The sequence below is a fragment of the Entelurus aequoreus genome, linkage group LG16 (assembly GCF_033978785.1).
Source record: "Entelurus aequoreus isolate RoL-2023_Sb linkage group LG16, RoL_Eaeq_v1.1, whole genome shotgun sequence".
NCBI classification, from domain to species: Eukaryota; Metazoa; Chordata; class Actinopteri; order Syngnathiformes; family Syngnathidae; genus Entelurus; species Entelurus aequoreus.
The window spans coordinates 8200441-8217710 of record NC_084746.1 but is presented as its reverse complement, the minus strand read 5'-3'; the positions used below and the strand labels follow the sequence as shown (position 1 = coordinate 8217710).

Here is a 17270-nt window from a genome sequence, read left to right as displayed (position 1 = left end):
TGATTTGTACATTTTCAGAATGTGCTTGTTCTATTTTTAAACAAAGAAAACAATCTGAAGTTGTCTTTATTTTTAAGTTATCGTGCCGTGATTTTACCAGCCTGGCCCACCTGGGAGTACATTTTTCTCCATGTGGCCCCCCATCTAAAATGAGTTTGACACCCCTGCTTTAACTAGTTGACTAATTCGCCCCCGACAACTAGTCGACTATTAAAATAATCGTTAGTTGCGGCCCTGAGTGCAGTTTGAATACAAATGTTAGTTTGCTTGTTAAGTATGGTATTGAGGCAAACATAAGAGATGCGAACCAACAAGTGACGCCAAACGACTGCTCCTTAAGTCGGAGCTTTTCTCCCTGTCACTCACACATGGTGACATGCAGCCTAGTAGGGCAAGTTAGCACACCACACAGGCGGAGTTGTGACACCAAGTTTCAGATGACTGAAGAAGCGCCATCACACCATTATCAGGCAGCTAAGGAATATTTGTTTGTATTGCAGTTGTTACTTCATGCACCACCAGAAAGATATTCAGGGCTGTCTTCTCTTCAGGGAAATGTCTTGTTTTTGCTGCAACAAAGCAGCGGCGCGAATGCCCGATTTTGTCCGCACAGACATTATGACACTAACGGAGTCAACCACCCTTCTCAGTGAATGCTACATCTTCCACACAGGTGACCATGGCTCACGTTGCTAATGGTAACGTGAGGATGTGTCATCGTGGGGTGTGTGCTGAATGTGTGGGTGTGCAGCTGTAGGGTGCATGCCTCTCATTGTTTCATATATATATATATATATATATATATATATATATATATATATATATATATATATATATATATATATATATATGCACTCCAGGGATTAGGGCACAGCAGCAGCTAAGTTGTTTTCCCTCCACCTTAATTGCAACTATAGAATGATTAAAGAGCATTATGGCATGATTGAATAATAAACAATATTAAAGAAGCCCTAACAAGGAGTGTTTAAAAGATGATTCCACAGACACAGAAACGGTACAACATGTGCATCATCCAAGGTGTGCAGTGCAGTGAGCACCAACACAGCGCCACCTCTGTATGGAATAACCCAACATGTGGAATAGAAATCCGCCTTGACCATCCCTGCAGACGTGCAACATGCAGGCTAAGCAGCATTTAAACACTGCCTTGCATCGCACCCTCACACTGCACATGCAGACATCGCCGGTTGTGATCAATCACGCTGACGCGGTTGAATGAATCAGGCCCGGGGGGGTGGAGGAGGAGGGAGTGGTGGCAGGAACCCTACCACCCGAGTTTCACCCACCTCTTGTCCAGACAGCAGATCCACTCCGAAGGACACACATTAGGGGACGCCTGCATCGCGACCATCTCGCTGTCCCGGTGGAAGCTGGCTCGTGGCTACGATGCTTCCCGGTGAATGTATGCCCAGCTCCGGCTACACGGCCCCTCCCCTGCACTCCCCTCCCCTCCCTCTGCTGGCGTGGAGCCGCCTCACTCTAACACACACACACACACACACACACACACACACACACACACACACACACACACACACACACACACACACACACACACACACACACACACACACACACACACACAGCTGCACACTGCTGCTGCCTTCCTCTTCATGCACATGACTTCAGCTGCTGGTAGGACTCCAACGCTGCAACACAAAAACATGCTTTAGAACGAACAATGCAAACAGCAGCTTATTATGTGTGCAGCATCAGGAAACATGGGAGGGTATGTGGGTAATATGTGTGCAGTATCAGGAAACATGGAAGGGTATGTGGGTATTATGTGTGCAGTATCAGGAAACATGGAAGTGTATGTGGGTATTATGTGTGCAGTATCAGGAAACATGGAAGGGTATGTTGGTATTATGTGTGCAGTATCAGTAAACATGGGAGGGTATGTTGGTATTATGTGTGCAGTATCAGGAAACATGGGAGGGTATGTGGGTATTATGTGTGCAGTATCAGGAAACATGGAAGGGTATGTTGGTATTATGTGTGCAGTATCAGGAAACATGGGAGGGTATGTTGGTATTATGTGTGCAGTATCAGGAAACATGGAAGGGTATGTGGGTATTATGTGTGCAGTATCAGGAAACATGGGAGGGTATGTTGGTATTATGTGTGCAGTATCAGGAAACATGGGAGGGTATGTTGGTATTATGTGTGCAGTATCAGGAAACATGGGAGGGTATGTTGGTATTATGTGTGCAGTATCAGGAAACATGGGAGGGTATGTTGGTATTATGTGTGCAGTATCAGGAAACATGGGAGGGTATGTTGGTATTATGTGTGCAGTATCAGGAAACATGGGAGGGTATGTTGGTATTATGTGTGCAGTATCAGGAAACATGGGAGGGTATGTGCGTATTATGTGTGCAGTATCAGGAAACATGGAAGGGTATGTGGGTATTATGTGTGCAGTATCAGGAAACAGGGGAGGGTATGTGCGTATTATGTGTGCAGTATCAGGAAACATGGAAGGGTATGTGGGTATTATGTGTGCAGTATCAGGAAACATGGTAGGGTATGTGCGTATTATGTGTGCAGTATCAGGAAACATGGAAGGGTATGTTGGTATTATGTGTGCAGTATCAGGAAACATGGGAGGGTATGTGGGTATTATGTGTGCAGTATCAGGAAACATGGAAGGGTATGTTGGTATTATGTGTGCAGTATCAGGAAACATGGGAGGGTATGTTGGTATTATGTGTGCAGTATCAGGAAACATGGGAGGGTATGTTGGTATTATGTGTGCAGTATCAGGAAACATGGAAGGGTATGTGGGTATTATGTGTGCAGTATCAGGAAACATGGTAGGGTATGTGCGTATTATGTGTGCAGTATCAGGAAACATGGAAGGGTATGTGGGTATTATGTGTGCAGTATCAGGAAACATGGTAGGGTATGTGCGTATTATGTGTGCAGTATCAGGAAACATGGAAGGGTATGTGGGTATTATGTGTGCAGTATCAGGAAACATGGTAGGGTATGTGGGTATTATGTGTGCAGTATCAGGAAACATGGTAGGGTATGTGGGTATTATGTGTGCAGTATCAGGAAACATGGAAGGGTATGTGGGTATTATGTGTGCAGTATCAGGAAACATGGTAGAGTATGTGCGTATTATGTGTGCAGTATCAGGAAACATGGGAGGGTATGTTGGTATTATGTGTGCAGTATCAGGAAACATGGGAGGGTATGTTGGTATTATGTGTGCAGTATCAGGAAACATGGTAGGGTATGTGCGTATTATGTGTGCAGTATCAGGAAACATGGAAGGGTATGTTGGTATTATGTGTGCCGTATCAGGAAACATGGTAGGGTATGTGCGTATTATGTGTGCAGTATCAGGAAACATGGGAGGGTATGTTGGTATTATGTGTGCAGTATCAGGAAACATGGGAGGGTATGTTGGTATTATGTGTGCAGTATCAGGAAACATGGTAGGGTATGTGCGTATTATGTGTGCAGTATCAGGAAACATGGAAGGGTATGTGGGTATTATGTGTGCAGTATCAGGAAACATGGTAGGGTATGTGCGTATTATGTGTGCAGTATCAGGAAACATGGAAGGGTATGTGGGTATTATGTGTGCAGTATCAGGAAACATGGTAGGGTATGTGGGTATTATGTGTGCAGTATCAGGAAACATGGAAGGGTATGTGGGTATTATGTGTGCAGTATCAGGAAACATGGTAGGGTATGTGTGTATTATGTGTGCAGTATCAGGAAACATGGAAGGGTATGTGGGTATTAAAAAAAGATGGCGGCGCGTGTACATGCAGCGACCACTCTCTCTCCTGATAATGCGGTGTTTTCTTGTTTTACGTGTGTTTTTTCGTCTCGTGTGTGTAAGTGTTCGTCGCGTTTATCTGCCCCACGGCAAACATACAGCCGTGAGGGACTGCTCGCCATAGGCAGCACCGGAGTTAAGGACTTAAACCCGGCGGACGTCGAGGTGCTACGAAGCCTCGGATTACTGTTGTCAGGTGCGGTGCATTATAAAGATGACAAGAGTCCTGCTGTGTCTCAGTACCGTGTATTCAGGCTGCATGTAGGAAGTACAACGGAGGTAAACCCCCCGTGACGCAGGGATATGTTATAGGTGAGGTCACCGTGGCTGCCACAGGGTGGCGCAGTATGTCAATACAATCACCCTGTAACATCTCCCTTCCTTTAGTAAAGTATCCACACTGGAACAATGCTGCCTGTAACTCAACTGTAGACCCTCAACATACTAGTAACACCAGATTCAACCTCAGATAGCAATACCTGGTTCAACATCCAATATCAGATATCAAATATATAGCAATAGAACGTAACACTACATAGTAGCAGGATAAGAACACACCTGTCATCAAATCACCATCAATCAGAACATCACTTTTTTTTTTGGATTGTTACAACACTCACTTCCTTTTTTTTTTTTTTTTTTTTTGTTCAACAAAATTCACAGCCCATGTGTGTTTGAAAGTGCAAACAGTCCATGCATGTTTTATCTGAGTGTACGTCAGTGTGTTGGTGTGTGTGTGTGAGTGTATGTGTGTGTGTGTGTGTGTGTGTGCATGTGTCTGTGTGTATGTGTGTGTGTGCGTGTGTGCGTGGCACAGTCCATGTGTGACCTAGAGGTCAAGTCTGTCAGGAGGCTTAATCAGCCTCCCACTCCGGGAGAAAGTCCGGCCCTGTAGCACACGGCGCGGTGTGTCTCTGGCCTGCGGAGAAGACGGCGGTGACCTTGGGGCCGGTGAAGACCTTGGAGACCCCCCAGCACCGCCAACACTGTCTCTGTTGCCACCTCCACTCGCAGGCTGTTCTGGGGTCAATTCTGGTCGAGCCAGCGGTTGGGCAGGGGCTGCCTCGGCCGGTCGAAGATCAATTCTGTTGCGTCGATATGTGGTCCCCTCCACGTCGACCAGATAGGACCGGAGTCCCAACTGCTGCAGGCACACCCCTCTCCTCCATCTGCCCATCCTGTCTCCCGGGAGCGGCTTCATTCTGACGGGCTGGCCGACGTTCAGCTCCGGCAGATCCCTCGCCGATTTGTCATACACTAACTTCGCCGCCTGATGCTTCCCCCTCAGCTTGTCGGAAACCCCTTCGATGACCCGAGGTGCAAGGAGCTGGTCGGCCACCGGAAGAAGTGTTCTCAGCCTTCGTGACATGAGTCGCTGTGCTGGGCTGCAATTTAAGCCCTCAGTGGGCGTGTTTCGCCAATGCAGAAATGCCTTCCAGGGGTCCTCTTTGGCACGGTCCGCCTTTTTGCACAAGCCTTTCACAATCTTTACTGCTGACTCTGCTTTGCCATTAGCTTTTGGGTGCCGCGGTGAGGACATGACATGTTCGAAGCCCCACTCCCTTGCAAATGCCCGGAATTCACTACACGCAAACTGGCTTCCCCCATCTGAAATGGCTCTGTCCGGGACGCCATAGCGTGCAAACTGTGCCTTGATTCGTCGGATTGTGGTGTCGGCCGACAAGTCAGGGAGCAGGTCGATCTCCCAGAAGTCAGAGTAGTGGTCCACCACGAGCAAAAAGTTCTGTGCTGCGTAGCTGTACAAGTCCATGCTTACCAGCTGCCATGGACGTGTAGGGAGCGGGTGTGACATCATGGTCTCTTTTTGTTGTTCGTGCGCATACTCGTTACACACAGAGCACTGCTGTACATAGTCTTTGACTTCCCCTTGCATGCCGGGCCAGTACAATGTATCGCGGGCATGTCTGTAGCATGCTTCACCACCCACATGATTGTAGTGGATCCTCCTCAGCATTTCCGGACGTATGGCTTTTGGAATGATGACGCGCTGGCTCCTGAAAAGCACGCCATCCTGTGCGCTTATTTCATCTCTGATGGCCCAGTAGTCCCTGATGAGTACGGGAGCCTCCTCTTTGTGTTCTGGCCATCCCTGCAGTACGACTGCCTTGAGCGTTTGGAGACACACATCCTCCTCTGTGTGTGCTCGGATCTGTGCCAAGCGTTGGCTACTGACATTGAGGTAGTCTGCCTGCTGAATGGCCGCTGCGTCACACTGCTCCTGTTGCATGCTGCAGACCATTTCCTGTCGGTACAGTGTGTCTGTTTTCCGTGGCGGGGTGGTGGCTCTACTAAGCGTGTCACTTATGTACATTTCAGGGCCTGGCTTGTACACCACCGTAAGGCAGTAATTCTGAAGTGTCAGGAGCATGCTCTGTAGGCGCTTGGGCGCGCTGAGGAGGGGCTTACTGAAGATGGACACTAAAGGGCGGTGGTCGGTCTCTGCTGTCACATCACCCCGTCCATATAGGTAGTAGTGGAAGCGTTGACAGGCGAACACGATGCTCAGGCACTCCTTTTCTATCTGTGCGTAGTTTTGTTCCGTCTGGGTCAGGGCGCGGGAGGCAAACGTGACAGGCTGCCCTTCCTGTAGCAGACAGCAGCCCAAGCCTGTCTGACTGGAGTCGCTCTGTATGGTGACTGGCTTGATGGCGTCATAATAACGTAGGACCGGTACTGCTGTGACCAGTGTCTTCATTTCCTTCATGGCAGCATCATGTTTTGGCAGCCAGTGCCACGTCACGTCTTTGTCTAGCAGCCTCCTCAATGGTTCACATACCTCTGACAGGCGGGGCATAAATCTGGAAAGATAGTTCACAAAGCCAACACACCGCTGGACCCCTTTAGCGTCTGTGGGGTTCGGCATGTCCAGAACCGCCCTGACCTTGTCAGGGTCAGCCTTGAGGCCCTCGGCAGACAGTATGTGGCCGTGGAAACGGACCTCCTTCACTCGGAACTGCAACTTTTTCAGGCTCAGCCTGAGCTTAACTTCTCTGCATCTGTCCATTAGGGAAATTAGGTTTGTGTCATGGTCGCGGTTGGCTTCATCGTCCGTATCCCCGCAGCCAACTATGAGGACATCATCGGCTATGGGCTCAATCCCAGTTAATCCAGCTAGGAGCTCATGTTGCTTTCTCTGGTACAGTTCCGGAGCCACCGACACACCAAAGGGGAGCTTCAGCCACCGCTTTCTGCCCCATGGTGTCCAGAACGTTGTCATCAGGCTACTCTCCTCATCCAGTCGGCACTGCAGGAATGCATCACGCGCATCCACCAGCGTGAATATACGCGCCTTTGGCAGCTTGTACAACACGTCATCTAAAGTGGGCATGAGGTAGTGGGACCGTTTCAGGGCTCGGTTGAGTGGCTTTGGGTCAATGCATAGTCTCAATTTATCCGGTTTTTTCACTATGACCAGATTGCTGATCCAGTCTGTGGGCTGTGTGACTGTGGTTAAATGTCCATCCTTTTCGTATTGATCGAGCTGTGCTTTAACAGCTGCCTTGAGGGCCACTGGAACATTCCTGGGGGCACACTGCACAGGCGCCACGCTCCTGTCCAGCTCAAAGTGAACATCACCAGGCAGGGACTCAACTGGGCTGGTGAACACGTCGTGGTATGTGTTGATGAGACGCTCTTTGGTCAGGTCTCCCATCCTGCAGTGTTCCACTTTATTTAGCTCCTCAGGAATGGTGAATCGTATCAGACCCAGTCTCTCACATGTCTCCCCTGAAAGCAAGGGCCTCTGGCCTGTACGCACAACCTCAAAGTCCAGCTTGTGTGTTCTGCCCCTAATGACACACTGTGTGCTGTACAACCCCAGCGAGTTCATCCACTCACTGTTGTACAGCTTCAATCTGGTGAGACTCTTCTGAAGAGGCGTTCTGGGCGCCAGTCTCATCTTGTCCTTCATGCTAATCACATTGCAGGTGGCTCCAGAGTCGAGCTGGCACCTCTGGACCCCCTGTTGCAGTGGCAGATTGACAAACCACTTCTTCCCTTGCGTGTTCACAGCTCCCACGCTCTCTGCTGTGTACACATCTCTCTCATCTCCATCAATGTCCTCCTGTTCCCCTGTCGACGGGTCATCCACAGTGTTCAACTGGCGTGCGTGCTGACCCCTCTTCATGCATACTTTGGCAAAATGGTTGGCAGTGCCACAAGAGCGGCAGGATTTACCAAATGCAGGGCACTGGTCTCGCCCACGTTTGTGCCTTGTGCCACAGTACTTGCATTCCACTGTGTCTCTCATGCCCTGGAGCTGTGAACTGATGTTGGAGGGCTCAGATGGCCTACCGGCAGACCTGCGTCCATATCTTTGTCCCCCCTGCGTGGCATTGATGCTCTCTCCAGGCCCAGAGTTGCCCAGTGACATAGTCTTTAATTTATTGTCCATGACCTCGGCTGCACGGCAGATCATGATTGCCTGATCCAATTTGAGATCATTTTCTCTTAGCAACCGACGTCTGGCGCCCTCATCAGCAATGCCAAGGACTAGCTTGTCCTTTATGAGTTCATCTTTTATAGCTCCGTATTCACAAGAGGCAGCCTTTTCTCTCAGCCTTGTAACAAAAGCATCTATGAGTTCTCCTTCCTCTTGCTTTAAGTTTCCAAAAACGTACCTCTCAAATGTGACGTTCTTCGCGGGGGTAAAGTATCCCTCCAGTGCCTCCAGAATAGCACCGGCATCTTTCTGTTGGTCGGCAGTGAGTCCCAGGTTGTATTTGTAAACATGGAGGCAGTCGTTCCCCATTAGCCGTCTCAGCGCCGCTGCTTGGACGGGCTTCTCCTTCTCGTTGAGCCCGGTCGCCAGCAGATAATCCTCAAACTCTGCTCGGAAGTTTTTCCAGTTGCCGTGAGTGTCCCCAGCCATCTTCATGGGCTCCGGAGGCGGGATGTTGGAAGCCATTATACCAATGCGGTGCTAAAGCTAACAGGCTAACTGAAACTGCTAAAACTCACCAAAACAAATAAACGCACGCTGTCTCAGCAACGGACAGAATGTGGGGCATAATCGGGTCCTGCTTGGACTTCTGACACCATGTTGTCAGGTGCGGTGCATTATAAAGATGACAAGAGTCCTGCTGTGTCTCAGTACCGTGTATTCAGGCTGCATGTAGGAAGTACAACGGAGGTAAACCCCCCGTGACGCAGGGATATGTTATAGGTGAGGTCACCGTGGCTGCCACAGGGTGGCGCAGTATGTCAATACAATCACCCTGTAACAATTACTCCGGCGGCCCACCACAACACCGACCCCCACAGCTGCTCCGTGCCCGCAGAGGAGGCGCCGCAAGCGGTGTGCGAGAAGGCGGAAGCGCGGCAAGCGCGGAGGTATCCGAGCCAGGCTAGCGGCTAGCCCAAACAAGCCGGCTATTCCATCCATCCTCCTAGCCAACGTACGCTCCCTGGACAACAAACGGGACCACATACAGCTCATCCGATCCACACAGAAGACGGTGAGAGAGTGTTGTGCTTTTGTGTTCACTGAAACGTGGCTCCACGACGGCATCCCGGACTCCGCCATCCAGCTCGACCAGCTAACATGCTATCGGGCAGACAGGGCCCTCACTGCAGGAGGTAAGACCCGCGGTGGCGGGGTCTGTGTTTACATCAGTGATGCATGGTGTAAGGACACTGTTGTTACACAGAAGCACTGCTCAGCCCTGGTGGAGTTCATGTTTTTAAAGTGTCGGCCTTTCCACCTACCGAGGGAGTTTACAGCCATTCTACTAGCTGCTGTTTATATTCCCCCCTGCTCTAACAACAAGGACAGAGACAGGGCACTATCTGAACTGAACTGTGCCATCACCGAACACCAGACAGCCCATCCAGACGGCTTCCTCATCGTGGCTGGTGATTTCAACCAGGCTAACCTCAAGTCAGTGTGTCCACAGCTACATCAACACATTGACTTTCCTACAAGAGGTAATAACACACTGGACATGGTCTTCACCACTCAGAGAGGAGCTTACAAGGCGTCACCCCTCCCCCACCTGGGTGCTTCTGACCACCTCACTGTCATGCTAATGCCAGCATACAGGCCGAGGGCTAAAGTCACCAGACCAGTTCAGAAGCAAGTGAGGGTGTGGCCAGTGGATGCCTCCTCTGCTCTGCAGGACTGTTTTGACACCACAGACTGGGACATTTTCAAGCAGGCAGCCACCTACAACCACCACATCGACATACAGGAATATACAGAGACTGTCACTGCATACATCACTAAATGCATCGATGATGTCACAGAGACCAGGACCATCACGGTACGGGAAAATCAGAAACCATGGCTGACGGGGGAAGTCCATAGGTTGCTGAGAGCCCGGAACGCTGCCTTCAGAGCAGGAGATGAGGCTGGCCTGAGAACAGCCAGGGCCAACCTGAACCGTGGCATCAGAGATGCTAAGAGGCAGTACGGCAGCAGGATAGCCCACCGCTTCAGTGACAGCAGAGACACCAGGAGCCTGTGGCGGGGGATCCAGACCATCACGGACTATAAACCCCGACCACAGACCTGTGACAGTGACACCGCTCTGCTGAACAGCCTGAACGAGTTCTTTGGACGCTTTGAGGCACAAAACAGCACGCCTGCACGGAAGACTCCACCCCCTCCGGATGACCAGGTGCTGTCCCTGTCTTCGGCCAGCGTGAGGCGTTCCCTCTCCAGAGTCAACGCACGCAAAGCTGGAGGCCCGGACAACATACCTGGTCGTGTGTTGAGAGACTGTGCAGCGGAGCTCACAGATGTCTTCACGGACATCTTCAACACCTCCCTGAGCCAAGCTGCTGTTCCCACGTGCCTCAAAGCCACCACCATCATCCCGGTTCCCAAGAAGGCTTCCCCATCCAGCTACAACGATTACCGTCCCGTTGCACTGACGCCCATCATCACGAAGTGCTTCGAACGGCTAGTCTTGCAGCACATCAAGTCCATCCTCCCCCCCACCCTGGACCCCTACCAGTTTGCATATCGGGCCAACAGATCGACCGATGATGCAATCTCCACAGCCCTCCACTCAGCTCTCACCCACCTGGACACTGAAGACTCCTACGCCAGGATGCTGTTCATAGACTTCAGTTCAGCATTTAACACCATCATCCCACAGCAGCTGATTCACAAACTGGACCGGCTGGGGCTGAACACGTCGCTGTGCAACTGGCTGCTGGACTTCCTGACTGGGAGACCACAGGCAGTCCGGGTCGGCAGGTACACATCCAGCACCATCATCATGAACACAGGGGCCCCTCAAGGATGTGTGCTGAGCCCCCTTCTCTTCACCCTGCTGACCCACGACTGCACGCCGAAGCACAGCACCAACCTCTTCGTCAAGTTTGCGGACGACACAACTGTGGTAGGTCTCATCCACAATAACGATGAGACCAGCTACAGAGACGAGGTGAGCCAACTGGCCACATGGTGCGGTGACAACAATCTCTCTCTCAATGTAGAGAAAACAAAGGAGATTGTTGTGGACTTCAGGAGAGCGCACACCCAGCACCCTCCTCTGACCATCAACGGTGCGGTGGTGGAGAGAGTGAGCAGCACCAAATTCCTGGGTGTGCACATCACAGATGACCTCTCCTGGAAAACCAACACTGCATCACTGGCCAAGAGGGCTCAACAGCGCCTCTACTTCCTCCGCAAACTGCGAAGAGCAAAAGCCTCAGCCTCCATCATGCACTCCTTCTACCGGGGCGTCATCGAGAGCATCCTGACCAGCTGCATAACTGTGTGGTACGGAGGCTGCACGGCGTCCTGCCGCAGGACGCTGCAGCGCACAGTTAGGGCAGCTGAGAAGATCGTCGGTGCCCCCCTCCCCTCCCTCCAGGACATTTACAACACACGCCTGTCACGCAAAGCACTCCGCGTGGCAGGCGACATCACACACCCCTCACACGGCTTCTTCAGACTGCTGCCATCCGGCAGACGACTGAGAAGCCTCCGAGCTCGAAGCTGTAGGCTGAGAGACAGCTTCATCCATCAGGCTGTCAGGAAGCTGAACTCTCTCCCGGCCCCCCCCCCCCTTCTCACTCTGCCCTGCAATCTGAACTGAACTGTGAACTGAGACACTACACCCCACCCCCCCCCCCCCCCCCCACTCACCCACACACACACACACACACACACACACACACACACACACACACACACACACACACCATCTATCACTTAGCCACTTTACTCCGGACTCAAAATGCTGCTAACTGTTTTAACTGTTTACACTGTTTACATTGCACTTTGCACTCCCATCTGAATACTTGAATACTTACGTTGCAATACTGTATATACAATAGATAGATATTATAGATATTCTGGTAATATCTTCTTCCCCTGTATATTTTTCCCCCCCCTCATGCGACTGTTTAAATTGTTGTCTTTTTTATTCTTCTTTTACACTTTATATTTATAGACACCGTGGATGTGAGAGGAACGTAATTTCGTCCACCTGTATGTCCTGTACAAACAGTTGTTTGACAATAAAGCTGACTTTGACTTTGACTTTGACATTATGTGTGCAGTATCAGGAAACATGGTAGGGTATGTGCGTATTATGTGTGCAGTATCAGGAAACATGGAAGGATATGTGGGTATTATGTGTGCAGTATCAGGAAACATGGAAGGGTATGTGGGTATTATGTGTGCAGTATCAGGAAACATGGTAAGGTATGTGCGTATTATGTGTGCAGTATCAGGAAACATGGAAGGGTATGTTGGTATTATGTGTGCAGTATCAGGAAACATGGGAGGGTATGTGGGTATTATGTGTGCAGTATCAGGAAAGATGGAAGGGTATGTGGGTATTATGTGTGCAGTATCAGGAAACATGGAAGGGTATGTGGGTATTATGTGTGCAGTATCAGGAAACATGGAAGGGTATGTGGGTATTATGTGTGCAGTATCAGGAAACATGGTAGGGTATGTACGTATTATGTGTGCAGTATCAGGAAACATGGAAGGATATGTGGGTATTATGTGTGCAGTATCAGGAAACATGGAAAGGTATGTTAGTATTACAGTGTTTCCCCCCAAAAATGTGTTAGTTAAGGTGGTGTCTCTCCAGGGGAAGGGGGTGGGTGGTCGTAAGGAACAGCGTAACTCGGCCTGTCGCCATCACGTCTCCATCTCATCGCTGCCACCACAGCTTGGGGGGGGGGGGGGGGGGGCAATAGACTACAGACTGTGGTGAAGTAGGCCGGCTTCGTCGCGTGAGGAAGCCTACAATTTGTGGTTATTTTACGCTTCGTATGCTGAATGCTGATATACTATATATATATATACAGTATATATATATCTCAATATTTTTCCCGTAAAGTAAAAACAATACACAAAACAGTCCTAGTTACCTGAGATACAAAGTATGTCATTATTATGACTTAGTAAGTTAATATTTTGACTTCGTAATTTACGAAGTCAAAATAATGACAAAAAAATGACTTAATAAGTCAAATTAATGACTAACTGTAAGTAAGCGTTTGCAATAAGCGTTAGAAAAAAAGAGTTAAAAGTGGGGCCACATGCTGACATATGCTCAACTCATCATGCTTAATTTATTACAGCATTTGGGAAGCCTGTAGTTGATTTTTGTTATGTAAATGTTATATTTTTATCAACATGTGATAGCAGGGACCATGCCATTCAAAACTAGGCTGCTACATTAATAATGATTCATGTAACTGTAGCTGAAAAAATAGTACAATAGCAATAGGAGAGACTTTTCATCCCTGAACACCATGGAGTTCATGTAGACTTTATAATTCAGTTACATTATTATATCAACTATCAGAGACAGAAACTCTTCATTTGACATAATGTCCTTTTTTGCTGCTTCAACACAGCTCAATCAACACAGAAAAAGGTCATGTGAAATAACTTAGTTGTTAACTGTAGGTCAATAATGCTTTCTCTCAGACAGACAGAGCTTTGCTGTCCGTAACACACACACACACACACACACACACACACACACACACACACACACACACACACACACACACACACACACACACACACACACACACACACACACACACACACACACACACGCACGCACGCGCACACACCTCACTAACGTTACGCTAAAAGCTAATGAGCCTTCACCTCAAGGACTGCAAGCGAGCTGAGATGCCGCGAATGCTTCTAGAACGTCAACGGGCTCATAGTGATGTTACTAGTAGTTGACTGGGAGGTGTTTATTATAATTTGGGGAGAGTCTGCTGCCTTATGCTTACCTGCTCACCCCACGTCTCTCCTCTCTGCCTGCCTGACCACTGACTCCTTGCGCTCTGAATACGCACTGCTGATTGGCTGTTACATGCGCTCTGAATACGGACTGCTGATTGGCTGTTATATGCGCTCTAAATATGCACTGTTGATTGGCTGTTAACGCTCTGCGTGTAACCAATCAGACAGTTCTGTGGGTGGGACAATGCTGGGTGCTGCAGAGACGTACTGACAGAGGCAGAACGAAGCGTAGCAGCTTGTTAAGACTTTAGTTTAGGCGGTGGCTCTTTGTTGCTAAGGCGGCCGCCTTAACAACAAAGCGCTGCGGGAAACCCTGTTTATGTGTGCAGTATCAGCAAACATGGAAGGGTATGTGGGTATTATGTCTGCAGTATCAGGAAACATGGAAGGGTATTGTAGAAGTTTCCCTCTTGTGGTGGGTTCTCCTGACGCCGACAGATCTTGGGGAGCCCGGTAGACAGTTTGAATCAAGTCTTTTATTTGACATAAACTCCCGGGGGTGGCTTGCTTTCCAGCAATATATGTTTTTCCAGTCCGGCGTGTCTCTCTCTATGCATCTGCTCACCGGCAACTCCAACTCCAACAACGTGTCTCTGACCGGCTGCTGCTGCTAATAAAGGCGACGGGTGATTAGATAACAAGCCCCAGCTGGGCAATCTATTCACCTGCCGCTGGCTTCGAGGTCGGTCCTTACACACCCCGCTCCGCGGCAGGCCCGCGGCCATCTGCGCCCCCGGCTTGTGGATCCCTCTGAAGTTGTAGGGTTGTAAAGCTAGATACCAACGGGTGATCCGTGCGTTGGCATCCTTCGTGCGGTGGAGCCACTGGAGGGGTTTGTGGTCTGAGCAGAGGCCGAATGAGCGCCCCAGGAGGTACTGGAGGGCACCGACCGCCCACCGGATGGCACCGACCGTCCACCGGATGGCGAGGCAGTCCCTCTCCACCGTGCTGTACCTCGCCTCCCGGTCTGAGAGTTTTCGACTGATGTACAGCACCGGGCGGTCGACGCCCCCCACCCGCTGGGACAAAACAGCCTCCCAGCAACTCTGCCCGACGCGTCAGCCTGAAAACCGAACGGGAGAGAAAAGTTAGGCATGTGCAGGACCGGCTCCTCGCAGAGGGCCTTCTTCACCCTCTCAAACGCCTGCTGGCACTGCTCCGTCCACCGGACCAGATCTGGAGCACCTAGGTCTGTACCTCCCTCCGGCCAACCACGCACTTCGCCGGGTTGGCGGTGAGCCCCACCCACCTCAGTGAATCGAGCACCACCCCCACCCTCTGCATATGCTCCGCCTAGCTGTCACTCTGGATGGTATTCATCATCTAGGTAGGCGGCAGCATATGCAGCGCGGGGACGCAGCACCCGGTCCATGAGGCGCTGGAACGTAGCGGGCGCACTGAACAAGCCGAACGGAAGTGTCACAAATTGGTATAATCCTTCCGGAGTGGAGAATGCCGTTTTTTCCTTGGACTCTGGAGACAAGGGAATCTGCCAGTAGCCCTTGGTCAAATCCAGTGTCGTGAAAAAACGAGCAGTGCCCAGCCGATCCAAGAGCTCGTCAACAATTGGGTAGGCGTCAAAACGTGACACTTCATTTACCTTGCGGTAATCCACACAGAACCGCACAGAACCATCCTTCTTCCCTACCAGAACGATGGGGCTGCGATGTGACTCTTCTATTACCCCTAACTCCAGCATTGATTTTATTCTTCCCGAACCACTTTGCGTTTGTGTTCTGGAAGCCTATAGGGCTGAGACCGCACCGTCACACCCGGGCTGGTCTCATATTCCAAGCTTTCAGGAGGTTGAGGTGGTAAATTTGTGTGTCTCATACATCATACACTCGCCGTGTGTCCACAAATGGTCCTTGCCACTTGGCGAGTAATTCAGAGCTGGATGTCGGGAGTAATACAAGCACTTTTTCTCCCGGTGAAAATGTTCTTAGCTGCGTCCCCCTGTTATACAGGCGCTGCTGACGCTCCTGGGCCCGGAGCAAACTCTCACGTGATAAGTGACCCAACGTGCGGAGTTTTGCTCTCAGGTCCATAACGTTCAAAACCCTGCGCGGCTTCCTGCCGTACAATAATTCAAAGGGGGAAAACCCAGTGGAGGCCTGGGGAACCTCCCGCACTGCAAATAACAGGTGATCCAACCATTTATGCCAATTTGGTTTGTCCTTGTGCACGTACTTACGGATCATGGGTCTCAATGTCCTATTCAGCTGCTCTACCAACCCGTCGGTCTGCGGGTGGTAGACGCTGGTCCGAATGCATTTGATCCCCAATAATCCGTACAGCTCCTTTATCGTGCCTGACATAAAGGACGTACCCTGGTCAGTCAGAATCTCTTTCGGGATTCCGACTCGGGAGATGACCTGAAAGAGATGGACCGCAGCGGCACTGCTTCGGGATAGCGAGTTGCGTAATCCAAAAGGACTAGCACAAAACGATATCCCCGTGTGCTCAGGTGGAATGGTCCAACGAGGTCCATGCCAATCCACTGAAACAGGACCTCCATGACTGGTAATGGGCGCAAAGGCGTCCTGGGGGTGGCCGCTGGATTGACTACCTGGCAGTCCGGGTAGGCCGCGCACCAGCGGCGCACGTCTGCCCGGATGCCTGGCCAACAAAAACGGACCATTACCCGGTGGAGTGTTTTATCATACCCCATGTGTCCGGCCATGGGGTGAAAGTGCGCCGCCTGGAAAACCATTTCCAGAATCTCTTTCGGGATAGCGAGTTGCGTAATCCACCAGGACTAGCACAAAACGATATCCCCGTATGCTCAGGTGGAATGGTCCAACGAGGTCCATGCCAATCCACTGAAACAGGACCTCCATGACTGGTAATGGGCGCAAAGGCGTCCTGGGGGTGGCCGCTGGATTGACTAGCTGGCAGTCCGGGTAGGCCGCGCACCTGCGGCGCACGTCTGCCCGGATGCCTGGCCAACAAAAACGGTACATTACCCGGTGGAGTGTTTTATCATACCCCATGTGTCCGGCCATGGGGTGAAAGTGCGCCGCCTGGAAAACCATTTCCAGAATCTCTTTCGGGATTCCGACTCGGGAGATGACCTGAAAGAGATGGACCGCAGCGGCACTGCTTCGGGATAGCGAGTTGCGTAATCCACCAGGACTAGCACAAAACGATATCCCCGTGTGCTCAGGTGGAATGGTCCAACGAGGTCCATGCCAA

General features: G+C 50.6%; 1 protein-coding gene across 4 annotated transcripts in view; it reads right to left on the bottom strand.

Annotated features, from left to right (window-relative positions):
* Positions 1–17270, bottom strand: part of LOC133631567 (rap guanine nucleotide exchange factor 4-like) — a 115579-nt gene that overhangs the window by 83270 nt on the left and 15039 nt on the right. For all 4 annotated transcript variants that reach the window (XR_009821488.1, XM_062023904.1, XM_062023901.1 and 1 more), the window contains exon 2: positions 1308–1670. Coding sequence is in view for 3 of the 4 variants with exons in the window: in XM_062023904.1 (XP_061879888.1) it covers positions 1308–1372 (65 nt within the window). In the remaining variant the exon portion in view is untranslated. The remainder of the gene's footprint in view (positions 1–1307; positions 1671–17270) is intronic.